The sequence below is a fragment of the Podarcis muralis genome, chromosome 9, assembly GCF_964188315.1.
Source record: "Podarcis muralis chromosome 9, rPodMur119.hap1.1, whole genome shotgun sequence".
Taxonomy (NCBI): Eukaryota; Metazoa; Chordata; class Lepidosauria; order Squamata; family Lacertidae; genus Podarcis; species Podarcis muralis.
In genome coordinates, this window is record NC_135663.1 from 80,423,881 (window position 1) to 80,436,681 (window position 12,801).

Here is a 12,801-nt window from a genome sequence, read left to right on the forward strand (position 1 = left end):
AGGGACTAACCATCCCCTAATGCTCCATAAACCACAGGGCAAATATCATGTAATTAGCTTTCTCTAGTATTTATTAGTTTTCAGATAAATGAACAGAAGCACAGACTTTTATTCTCTTAGCACAACACACCTGCCTTGTATCTCTACGAATCCTGACAGATAGGTCACCAATGTGAATCTTCAGAATACCACATTATTATGTAAGGATAGGCCAAGAAGAAAATGGGGAGGAAGCAAACAGTGAGTGACCTCACTGGGATGTGTGGCTTATATGCAAGATTTATCTGTGTCACACAAGGCAAAAATCTAGCATGCGGAAAAGGTGGTGAATAATGCAGAATTCAACAACTGATTAATGCATTTTGATGTTTGCCTCATAACTACAATGAACTTGCATTTTGGTAGAGAGTCTAAATATTCACTGGAGCTCCACCAATATTTTTCTACTTTAGTTAGAAATGCTGCTGACATCTCTGATGGTTCCAAGCCGCTAATCCATTGAAAGATAATCCATTGTTATCTTTTGCACTATATGTACCTTCATATGTACGTGAGACATGCTCCCCCTTCATGTGCATGATTGATTTTGGAGTAATCTGATGTGCATCTTTCCTGATCAGAGTTACCAATTAGCTCCACAAGACCCATTACAGCTTCAAGAGATCCACAAAAACAACGGGTTGTCCTGAGGCACAGGAACAACAAAAACATCCTTTCATCACCTTCCTATTAGGGCTTGAAGAAGGACTTTGTGACCTGCCTGAGAGGCCTGCCTGAGGAAGTTATCCCAAACCCTGTGTGACACCATCTCTTTCTACACATGGCTGGGACCAGTGGGGTGGCATTTGTCTCTGAATTGGCCATATAATGAACCCAGTTTCCAGCAGTGCTCAGGATACTTAAGTTGGAGGCTATGGTCTCACCGGCTATGCTAGGTTCCTGACTGGTGATCAAAGGCAGCATCGGTTCCCTCATGGTGCTTTCATGGGCCAGAGGATCCGAGTGCCTCCCACGCTACGAACCAACCCCAAGAGCACAGGAAATGCAGCAGGAAGAAAACACAAGGAGCACAGGGGAAGTGCCCATCTTTAGAGCAGAGGCCTGGCCTAGTTCTCCACAGGGCAGCAAAGCCTAGAAGAGGCAGACTGGAGGAGAGATGCTTAAGAGGCCTCCACTCACTTTCAACCCCGGCCAGAGCAAGTTGCTTGCTAGCACCTCTCCATAATGCTGCCTTGTCACGATTTCAGCTCACAGCCTTACCTCTAACAGCTGACTTCCAGGACCCAGAGCTGGAGAACAACATCACCCTGTTTCAGATGCAAAGGCAGGGGGAGTGGTGAGCACCATGGCATCCAGCTCTGCCTTTGGCCTAGGCTCATTTGTTCCAGTATCTGAAACAAACCTATATATGTACCTTCCCTGCCAGCGCACATTCATTTCTTTGAGCATTAGCATCTGCAAAAGAGACCCTGAAGTGGATCTGACCTGGCCTGACCCTGACACTTTCCTTGTCACCTTGTTTCAGCCTCTCGACGGTTTTGTCAACAGCAGCATTTGTTGACAGTCATTTCCCCAATTCTTTTCACTTCCTCATGCGTGCCACATGATTTATTTATTTTTTTACACTTTAATCCCCATTAAGATCATAAGATCATAGAATCATAGAATCATAGAGTTGGAAGAGACCACAAGGGCCATCGAGTCCAACCCCCTGCCAAGCAGGAAACACCATCAGAGCACTCCTGACATATGGTTGTCAAGCCTCTGCTTAAAGACCTCCAAAGACGGAGACTCCACCAAACTCCTTGGCAGCAAATTCCAATGTCAAACAGCTCTTACTGTCAGGAAGATGTTTGAAGATGTTTCCAGGCAAACTCTAAACTGCATTCTGTAGCAGAGAATTGCTAAGAATTGGCAGCAGAAACAGGATACCTCATACAGGAATTAAAAGGCAATTTACGGTGCCATGACTGTAAAATATTTTACAGCAGGCACTGTTAAGAGAAAAGAGGGAAATATAAGCCAACAATCCAGGTGAATCCCACTAACAATGTACTGTACTGTTTTGCAAAAAGCACAAACAAACAAACAAAACCACCCTTGGAGGCGTAGGACACAATAGTGATGGATCTTTGGGAGACCAGACCAGTGTCCAAGATTGCCCAGTAACAAAGAAATAAGATCCCGTCTGCCTGGACATACATTCATGCAAGCAAGCGGAATAGTGATAGGAACAAATGAGCAGAGAGTGGTGGCACACACTCAGAGGTAAACATGCATAAGGAGGGAAAAGGACCTGGCTAGACCACACGGCAGCAGAGAAAAGCAGACTGTACCATGCTGTCTGTAGATAGGGGGTTTCCTATAGATGTTATCTTTTATTCCAGTGTCTGAGAAGAAGGAAAGAAAAAGAAGAAGACCCAAACAGTAAGCAAGCGGTTGAAATATGCTTCCTCTTTATCAAATACCTCCACCACCACCCCAGATATCGAGTAATGTATTGCTTAATTTTGAGCATATAAATAAATGAGACATTAGCATTGGCTTGGTTCCTAACTTGTTGCTGTGTTCATGGAAGGAGATTTGCACTCCTCTAAGGACTCCCTGTGTATACAGATTTCCTGACCATGGAGCAAAAAGTTAGGAATCAACTCAGCAAAAGATTTATTTATACGTGCGACCTTTCTGCAGTGTACTTAAGATGGCTGAGCAATGAATGCTCAATTCTTTCATATTTCTTTTTATGATAAAATGCATTTTTAAAAAATGTGGCTGAAATGTTCCCATATTCCTAATGCAGCTAAAGGCTTGTTCAGCTGTTAAAACTCACATGTAAAACCAAGATGTGAACAGACTCACCCCCAACGTCATACAGACCGTGCATACAACATGAATATCTGCAGGGAGGTATCACGCGAAAGCTTCTATCTGGATTGTTCAGACTTCCAGATTGTATGGAAAGTATACACAATGCAATGTAAATATCTGGGAGACATGTCATCTGATATACTTTTGTAAAAGTTACTCATTCCTTTAAGAGAATTTAAAAGATTTAGCTATCTTTATGGTATCCAGTTCATCCAGCCAGCATTAATGTAATTAATTAATTAATTACCAGCTCTGATCAATTTTTTCCAAACCATTTTTTTGCAGTAGCTTTAAGTCCTTAAAAAAAAGTTTGCCAGAGTCCTAAGTGACTCAGGGCTCCAGATGCCTCCCAGCTGATGTTCACGCTGTATGTGAGGATGTGAGAGGGAGAAGCTACTCTTGTGCATATAGCATGAGGCGGATTAGTCAACGCAGCTCCCTCTCTGCTCATGCGATGGTTTTACACACAAGTATAAGGCCTGAATAGGACTTGGGGCTAAACTGGATGCGATGCATGAGATCTGATTGTTTTCTGTGTTTAAAAGTTGCCATGACAGGCCCAGTTTGAAGTATTAAAGGCCAAACTAGAGGTTATTTGCGCTCTCCCAACCAGAAGTGATTTTAAGATCTCCCAAAATTCTTTTCACTTTGTTCTTTGTAGGAAGCAAAGCGAGTGTGACTTAAATCAGGGAAACTGCGTGGTAAGAAGAGGCACCCCAGTGCTGCTGCCCCAATAAAAATCGGATTCCAGATGCTTGCAAGCAAAGGAAAAGATGGCTTGGATAGCAAACTGGGAAAATATTCCAGTTTGGCTCTTAATTTGATGGCCTAGAAAATTGTTGTTAATAGATGGAAGTTAAGATTTGTATATTAGGCATAAAATGCAATTAAGAGTAGCATTAAAATATTTTTGGTTTATATAAAAATAAATTTGTTTGTCTACTGTTTATACACGCAAGCATTACAGATGATGGCAATTAAAGATTAAGACAAAGCAATGAATGCCTACCTGGGACATGGAAATGTCTAGGTGCTTGCTGATATAGCGATGATGAAGATTTGCTGTCTGAGCACATGGATAAGCTTGGAGTGCTTCGACCACTTTCACTGCCTCCAAGAGGAAGAGCAAAACAAAAACAAAAAGCATATAAAACAAAAAATGGCAAGCAAAATAGAGATAAATTCAAGCATAAAAGAAAAGCTTTTTCAAATGACTTCTTAATCCAACATTTTCTTCAAAAACAAAAACAAAAAACCAACCAACAATGGCTTAGGAAGCCCCAGATTATTTCAAACATCCCAGCAGCTTCTGATTCTGTAAGTATCTGCAATACTGCACTATGGCTCACATCTTAAAACCTATATAGGAAAGTATTTAAGATTTTGTACTTGTTAACAACTGGCTATGCAGAAGGGTAGGAAATGGCTTCACTAAAAGTTTAGCCCAACATCATTTGCACCACATACAGATCTTATCATCAGAGTTGCATCCTCTCCCAAAACCTATCAGCCCCCACGAATGTGTGAGGCTGCCTGAGTGACAACTCTTCAAACTAGTGGGGGCTCCCTAAACTCTCCTTTGAGAGAGAGCTAGTCTGGGTCAAACATCTTGGAAGTAAGGGCTTGTCCACACTTTCATCTGACCTGAGTTTTCACTGGATTCTAGATCAGTTTCTTATCCCTGCTCTGAACCCACCGCCCACTTGATCCAGTTAAAGCTGCAGCATAATTGCTGAGGTGAAGAAACTCCTTATTGAGCTGCAGAGCAAATTCACAAAGCATCAGTGAAGCATTTACTGAAGCTGGTAGGCAGTGCATGCAGGAGGCAAAGCTATCAGTGCTTATTAGAGTAAGAAGGAAGATCAATTAAGAAATAACTGGACAAGGTTAAACCTTCGTGTAAAACCCTGAGAGTACTATAGACTGAATGATTAGCTCCCATTATATTAAGCCTTCATCTTTTTCGATGAGCTCCCAGCTTTTCTCTCTTACCTCTCTTTTTTCTAGCCCCCACCCCTAAATCCTGGCCCCACCCACCTTTAAAAATTTATGTATGACAGGTAGTTTTATAGGGGCTTCCTACTTGCCTAGGATTATTTTATATGGATTTCGCTTTCCCTCCTATGTTTTCGCTTTACTTTTTATTTTCAGTTTTAGCCATAGTCACCTTAGATTTGTGACATGTACGCTTCTTAGGTTTGTTACAAATTCCTTCCTGTTTATTATGTAAAAAAGGAATGCATTTTTAAAGTAAATTTTATTAACACCATCTTAACTGAAACAGTGGGTTTATTCTCTGCAAAATATTTTGTCTGCATTTTGATATTGCTTTATTCCTGGCACCGGACATGATATTTTTCTCTTTTTAATGGTTCAGATTGAAAGGCCTCTCTTGTGACATTTGTTTTGAATTCTTTGAACCTGAAGTAAACAGACACGGGTGAATATATCAAAAATTGTCTCATTTCCACATATTGTTCCTCCATCTCCTTGCAGTTAATTAACTGCTTTTTCATAGAATAGTACAATATTACAGTTTTGGAAACAATGTAATGAACAGCTACACCCCAACAACTTTATTTACAAAACTGGAATTTTCTTATGTCACAGCTTTTGGGGGAACTGCTTTCAGTATGGGAAATCCAGTTCACAGAAAGTCTCATGACACACAGAGCTAGAGGCTAGATTTACTAAAGCAAATCTTCAGAGTGTGGGAATATAGCTTTGCTGATGTAACTGGTCATAAATTCTACTTTGTCTCCCCTATAATCCCCTCTCGACCCTCTGATCTCCATACTATTTTACGTGTGTGTTGTATTATCAAGTCATGGATATATAATGCCATATTCCAGGTATTATGATGTAAAATGTATTATTTAGTATGTATACATTCATTTCCTCTTTTCCTTCAAATCATCTTGTAACATAAACCAATTATCAGTGGCATTTTTTATGGCATTATAAAATAGCTGAGGAAACAAAAAAGTTTAAAAAAGGGGGGGCGAGAAACCTAAACTATTATTAAACAACCGAAAGCTGATTGGACATTCTAAATACTACGCAACTGATGCTAATTTGGAGAAACCACTTTAGCATGGAAATAATGGGAGAACAATTATGGAAATTAATTGTCCATAATTAATAATGAAAATTATTTGGGAGAGGACGTAGCACCTTGGGACTGGCCAAAGTTTTGTGGGCAGTCTGGAAGGACATAACCCTAGCTGTTGCTGAATCATTTATAGCTCCCCCCCTCAACCTGTAATCCCCCCCCATCAGCTCTTTGAGGGGTTGGATTTGGTTCCCATTTCAACCCATTCTCCATCAAGGAGCTGCTTTCAGGTTCCTTATTGAAGGCATTCACACAGCACTGGCCTCTGTGCGTACTCTCTGTTGGCTCAGAGCCACTGTGACAGTCTTCCACAACCCAGTGCCCTCCAGATGTTTCAGAGTGCAATTTCCATCAGCCCCAAGCAGCATGTCCATGTGGGAGGAGGGTAATGGGAGCTGTGGTCCAAAACATCTGGGCACCAAGTTGGCAAAGGCTGCAGTGTAGGTCAGTGAGTTTATAAAGAGATGCGCCTCTTTCTAGATATCAAGCCTATCAAATTTATCCAATTTCCACTTTGGCCAGGGGACCCGCCACTCTTCCAATGAACATGAATTATATCTATAAGATAGGAAAATCAGCCTTGGGTCAATTTTACTTCTATGGCTGAAGGGCAGAGTAGGGAGAAAGCTTGTAAAATTTGCTTCTGCTTTTTCCATCCTTTGCATAGGGACGAGATTTCATTTATTTTGGAGTTTAAGTTCTTCCTTATGCCAATTTGATACCACTTAAAACACAAGTGAACATACGGTAATATGCTAATACCTCACTTTTATAAATAAATGGATGCTTTACTAGGAAAAGCGAGAGACAGAGAACCTGCCACCAGTACTGTGCAATGTGCAGCTGCAGCAGAGTGTTGAGCATGCATTAGGAAACTTTCTAAGTTCACACAAACTCCTGGAGCCCTTCTGTGTCTACCCATAGGGAATTCATTGTGTGTCAAGAGTTAGGTATTTCAAGGCAGATGCAGGTGATATACAAAGGGTTTCTTAAAGGGTTCTGCATACCAGTTCACAAGTAAATATATAAATTTAGGTAGCTACTGTGTTCCTTTAATTTTGGAGCAACTGAATAACTAACTAACTAACTAACTAACTAACTAACTAACTAACTAACTCTCCTTAAAATGTAGAGAGTTAAAAGTTCTACATCCACCTCTGAGCAATGTAGGAAGATCTGGCCCCACCTCGGATCAGTATAAAAAGCCCAGGAGAAAGTAGAGATAAAGTCTTCTATATTAGCTTTCATTCTCTGTTTCTTTATGTCTCTCCTTGCCCTCCCTCCCTAACTCCCTTTTCTGGTTGCTATGGACACTGATAGCTATAAACATCTTAGGATGCTTGAATATGATGTAACTCAGAATGATTGGGATCTATTTGCTTTGTTTTCTATTTCTCTGCTGTTGCTGTGTGGACTGTGCTTCAATAAACTGTTTCAGTTGCAATTTTGTGTGTGTTATCTTTTCTACTGATTTAGCTTTACCCACCAGGACGCAATTTCAAAGGCAGAAATTTTACAGCCAGTAGGGGGTGGTAGCCACTGTCTTATGTGAGAGTGCAGCGCAGGGGCACCTGTGAGGTGGGAACTAAATGTGCCCTTGGGTGGAATGGTCATGTTCATTCACTCTCACATGAATGTCCCAATCTGGTCACTTTGTTCCCTACGTGCATGGCCTCACTTCCAAAGACCTGCCATGGTGATGAATGGGAAGGATGTGGCTCTGGGTAGGAGAATATAGCACCTTCATCCTCTGGTGACTTGTTTCATTTGAAAGTCGGATATTGCCCCACTTTCCCTGTGGCATGTAATGGCATCCATTTACTGCGACCCACAGATCTCAAAGTTGGGCCAGGCCTTAGCTGCACAGCTTCACCTTTGCATCCTGATTTGGTTTCTTGGTGTGATGCTACAATGAGATACTGAAGCATGACCGCATGTGTGCGCATGAACACAAACTTCTTCTCAAATCCCTGGCATGCATAAACCGCAGCATTGACTTCCCCCTTGTTTCCTATTTGTGTATATGAGATAAAGTATGAATATTCATCACATCAATTATACTACATTCAAATTAGATTCCCACCCCCTCTTCAGCTTAATGTAACGAGCAAGAGGCCAATGAAAGGCCAGACCTGAATAAATGTATTTTGTACTGCCCTTTGGTCTTTCCACAATAGTACCCCCACAGACAAATGAGAGGGAAGGGTGACCCTGTTTTTGCATTCCTGGTCCTCACTCAAGCTCACAAGAGGGATTTGCTAAAAACTAAAGGGGGGGGGGAGCTTTCCTTTGCGTGCTGGAGAAACGCACCCCATTTAAACCTACAACTGTTTTCAGAAACTGTCCCGGGGAATTATATTGATGGGCAGTCCAGAAATACTTTCAACAGCACAAAACCAGGTGTCTTTATTCCTTTTGCTATCTGGGTGTAATGGTAGTGCTGATTCTCTGCCCATGAACAATAAACTTCTATATTTCTCTTTGGGTGGAGGTAGCATGCCTTTGCCACCATATCTCGGTCAGTAATTAGTTGCAAACTAGAGAAAAGCAGCACTATTTGACTAGGTCTTTGTGAAGCTATCTTGGATCATTTCGAGGGAAGATTTTAGGATTTCTGATCTGCAGCAGCTCAGAGATGGATCTGATCTTGTACTTGTCAGTCACCTACAACCTAGGTAATTGTGACTGATGGCATTTGTTGGACCCTAAGTCTTTAATTAAAAATTAGAGTAGGACGAGCCTGCCTGAAATCTTCCTGCATCTGCTTTAGTCCATTCCTATACAGCAGGGGTCAGCAAGGTTTATCTTGCCTGGGCCAGATTGGTCTCGCAGAGATCCCTCCGTGGGCTGGATTGTGTGCGTGCCCGCAATTTTTGGCGTCTGCGTAGACGTGATTTTCGGCGCCGCAGAAGCGAGTCTCTGTGCCACGCTGCGCCGGTTTAATACACGACCTCCGCAGGCTGCTTCTGGCCCATGGGCCTTAGGTTGCTGACCCCTGCTATACAGCAACTTTTGAGTGCTGGAGGGTATTTGTGATTTTGTTCCCAGGAAAATTGCCCTCTCCCCTCCCCCGTCCATGTTCAGTTACTTAACAGTTGAACCGGGAACCCTCCTAGGCCTAAGAACTGTACCCCTTTGCGGGCAACGCTGCAAGGCCTTCCAACCAGTGTGAGGGCCAGAGGCAAAGGGAGAAGGGTAGTGTATGTTACTCTTACCTTTGTACAGTAGGCTACATTCCAGCCATGCAAAGTCAGAGGTTTCCACATCTCTCCACAACACACACATCTCTCCATCCAGGCAAGCAAGAAGCATCACCATCACAGTTCAAGGGCACATTCCAGTCAGGCAACAGCAGACGAGGGCATTGGGCATGTGGGGTGTGGCCAGAAGCAGCCATCGTGGCCTTGCCACCACCCTGACCCACATGCTCCGGAAAGCAGCAGCTGGGAAGCCAGCTTCGTGGCATCACTCAAGCCACTCCATGAGGCTCCTCATCCTTGAGTTGAACAAACCTATTCGTTTTACTTGGATTACTACTTTGAAATTAGAGTCTGCCACTTGGACTGCTACTTCCCAAAGACAGTAAGAGGTTAACATCCACAAATTCATTGTGTGCAGACGTGCAGAACAGCACAAAGCCTCGAGTTTCATGAAGTCGTCTACACTGAAAAATGTGCCAAACTGACAAGAGTGTGCTTCTAGAAGAAAGAGGCTCAAATATTTGTGGTAGGTTGCCAAGAAGGCCAGGAATACATTCCTTAAAATGAAACTTCACCAACTTTTAGCTGAAGGGTTAGGTTCATCTCACAAGATAATAGTACTGCTCTAATGCACAACAAAGAAACTCGTCTTCACTCAAGATTTAAAAATTCAGCATATAAGAGTATGACAAGCATGTTAGGCTGCTTTTATCTACTGATTAGTGGAATATGGTACAAATTTCATACATTGATAAGAGTTAAGCATTTTTTCCTAAAAACAGCTATTTTCTTTCCTGTTTCTTATGCCATTTCACTTATTGTTGCCTTCTTAAGCTTCCCATTGTATGTTATATTATCAATAAAATTAGCAATTTTGTGGAAGAAATAATGTTTTATTAAACACCTCCAATGTTTTAACTATTTAGGTAATACACAGGAGAAAAGGATTCTAAAGATTTCCTCAGCACATATTTCCTGCTTGCCCTCTCTCTACACAAACACACACAAACACACTCACATACACACAGAATCAATCAAAGCTTTTGTGAAATATTGCAAGATGTTCCCAATTTTATACACAGTACACATCTCAGGAGATCAAACCCAACTGATGCAAGGCCTAAGGTTATAAACTAATGAACTGGAAATTAGAAAGGAGGGCAGCAATGTTGGAGACTGGATACCTGTCTAAAAGAAAGGTAGGGAAAAATAATTTTGGGTAGATATTTGATTTAGCCATTCATATTTCCATGGGCTTTGTACATTTGATCTGACAAAAAAATAAAAATAAACATGTTTGTAAATGTCTGTAATATTGTGAAGTTAAATAATTTTGCCTTCAGTAATCAATCAGTACCCGCAGAAGAAAAGATTTATAGCAAGAAATAGCAACAAAAGTTAGAGAGAGAAAATTATCTATTAGAGAGACATGCAAACACAACAGCAAAACACACTTGGAGATGTCTACAGTAACCACATCACAAATGGCATTCCTGGGCCTTACCTTTGAAGAAAGGGATGTAATGATGCCTGAATGTAGATGTAAGGCTTGTGTGTTGGGGCAGGGAGATGCAGCTACTGGTACCAAGAGTCTGAGTACCAGCTAGGGGGCAACAGAAAGTTAAATGAAAATAAACTCCTTCATTTGCTTACTGAAAGCTACAAAACACTCACAGCAATGACACCTTTTCAATTTAGGAAAACTGTCATACTAATAATGCAAAAGTTTGTTTGCACTAGGATGGATTGGGATGAGTTGAGGAGGAATAGCAGTGAAGCCAGAAGCGCAACATCTCTTGAGAAGCAGGAAACTCTATTCTAAGACTTGGAAGTAGAGAATTCATTTCAATGAACCTATAGAGCGTACCACAGTTCAGACTGTGTTACAGCAGGAGCTGTGTGAGGAAAATCACCCCTACCCTGCTAAGCCGTTGTTCTGCCTACGTATGGGAGGGGTGTTGAGGGTGGGTCTGGACAGTCTTGAAGCAGTACTTTGGCTTCCTCTGCCAAGGCATCACCCATTTCCCAGATGGGCAACTCAGCATCCACACCCAGGTATGTAACTTTGAAACCTATCTATACATGACACAATTTGTGTTGCTTGTAACACACAGTTTTTTATTTAGGGCTGGGGAAAGGGGGACTGCCCACCTGCCTACAGTCTGGAACCACAGTTGTTATTTCAATTCCAGATAAAAGCAGAACAGCGACTACTGGGGGCTGCTAAATCACCCATGTCTGGAAGCACCTTTAATTTGTCTCAACAGGAGTTTGCTTCCAGGCCTCAGAAGGGAAAATACCATTCTCTTTCCTATAGCAATGGCACAACTGTATTTGGAGTACAGTGGTACCTCAGGTTAAGTACTTAATTCGTTCTTAACCTGAAACTGTTCTTAACCTGAAGCACCACTTTAGCTAATGGGGCCTCCCACTGCTGCCGCGCCACCGGAGCACGATTTCTGTTCTCATCCTGAAGCAAAGTTCTTAACCTGAAACACTATTTCTGGGTTAGTGGAATCTGTAACCTGAAGCGTATGTAACCTGAAGTGTATGTAACCCGAGGTAACACTGTATTAGGTTCATTTCTGGAGACCACAGTTTAAAAAATAACTTTTCCGGATTGGGTATATTGTAGGAGGGTCTTGGTGGTGCTTACCCAACATATTTTACCTGGTCCTTTCAAGTGACATATCAATATATTTATTATTATTGCTAGAGATGGATTTATCTTGTCTTCTGGATGACAAATAAATCCTACTGAAAACATTACTCTTCTCCCGCTTCCCTGAAAGGATAATAGTGCACCTGGGGGTTCTCGTAGTGGAGCCCTGAATCAGAGTGTTTAATCCAGTGAGGACTGACTTTGTGTAGGAGGAGGATGTGGAGTGAACATGTTCTTTGGGGAGAGCTGCTACCAAAGGAGGGGGGCTGCTTAATATTCTAGAAGTCTTCTAGAAGACTTCCATAAATCCCTCATTGCTCACATGAGTGTGCAGGCCCAATGATGCCATTCTTCAACGGCTGCATGAAGGTTACATCCCATGGATTTTGAAGTGTGTGAGCTTAATGCTCTCAGGATGGCAGTATTTGACAAAATATAAACACCTTGTAATAAATTTTAGAGTGATCCTGAAATTGCAGTTATTTCTGTGCAAGGTACATCTAAAAAGGAAGACTGTCTCCTCTTCCACAGGTCAAAGGTGAGCAGGAAAGCCATGAGAGTCTGTAAAGGACAGCTGCTCGTCAGTTACCTGGTCGGCTGTAATTCTGAGGAGAGTGAGAGGTTGGGGTGTTGCGGCCATAGCCAAGTGAGCCAGTAGAACTAGGGCTGGATATCCTGTACTGCTTGAAAGAACGGTCATCTTGGTCACCCTAAGGATGAGAGAGGGAACTCATCAGGGCAGAAAAAACATGAACATTCAAGAAGCTTACAATCAACCACATTTTGCACTCATGCCATCCAAACTTCAGGTTTCACAATTATGTTTCTTATTCAGTTCCAAAGACACAAAAGCAACGCTAAAAAAACAACAAACCACCTAGACTTTATTGTCACACTATCTCTACTACCCTGGTACCTACATGAAAAAAATGCAGTAGTTTAAATAAATTCACAGAACA

General features: G+C 41.9%; 2 protein-coding genes across 9 annotated transcripts in view; one reads left to right on the forward strand and one right to left on the reverse strand.

The window, feature by feature from the left end:
* Nucleotides 1-12,801, reverse strand: part of ABLIM2 (actin binding LIM protein family member 2) — a 53,454-nt gene that overhangs the window by 16,097 nt on the left and 24,556 nt on the right. For 3 of the 8 annotated variants that reach the window (XR_013394298.1, XR_013394295.1, XM_028743600.2), the window contains 4 exons: nt 12,432-12,552; nt 10,685-10,783; nt 3,878-3,979; nt 2,337-2,390 (listed from right to left, as the gene is read on the reverse strand). Coding sequence is in view for 1 of the 8 variants with exons in the window: in XM_028743600.2 (XP_028599433.2) it covers nt 2,337-2,390; nt 3,878-3,979; nt 10,685-10,783; nt 12,432-12,552 (376 nt within the window). In the remaining 7 variants the exon portion in view is untranslated. The remainder of the gene's footprint in view (nt 1-2,336; nt 2,391-3,877; nt 3,980-10,684; nt 10,784-12,431; nt 12,553-12,801) is intronic. The other 5 variants (XR_013394297.1, XR_013394296.1, XR_013394299.1 and 2 more) reach the window with 5 other exon arrangements.
* PSMA4 (proteasome 20S subunit alpha 4) overlaps nt 1-12,801 on the forward strand; it is a 132,946-nt gene that overhangs the window by 13,147 nt on the left and 106,998 nt on the right. The window lies entirely within an intron of this gene.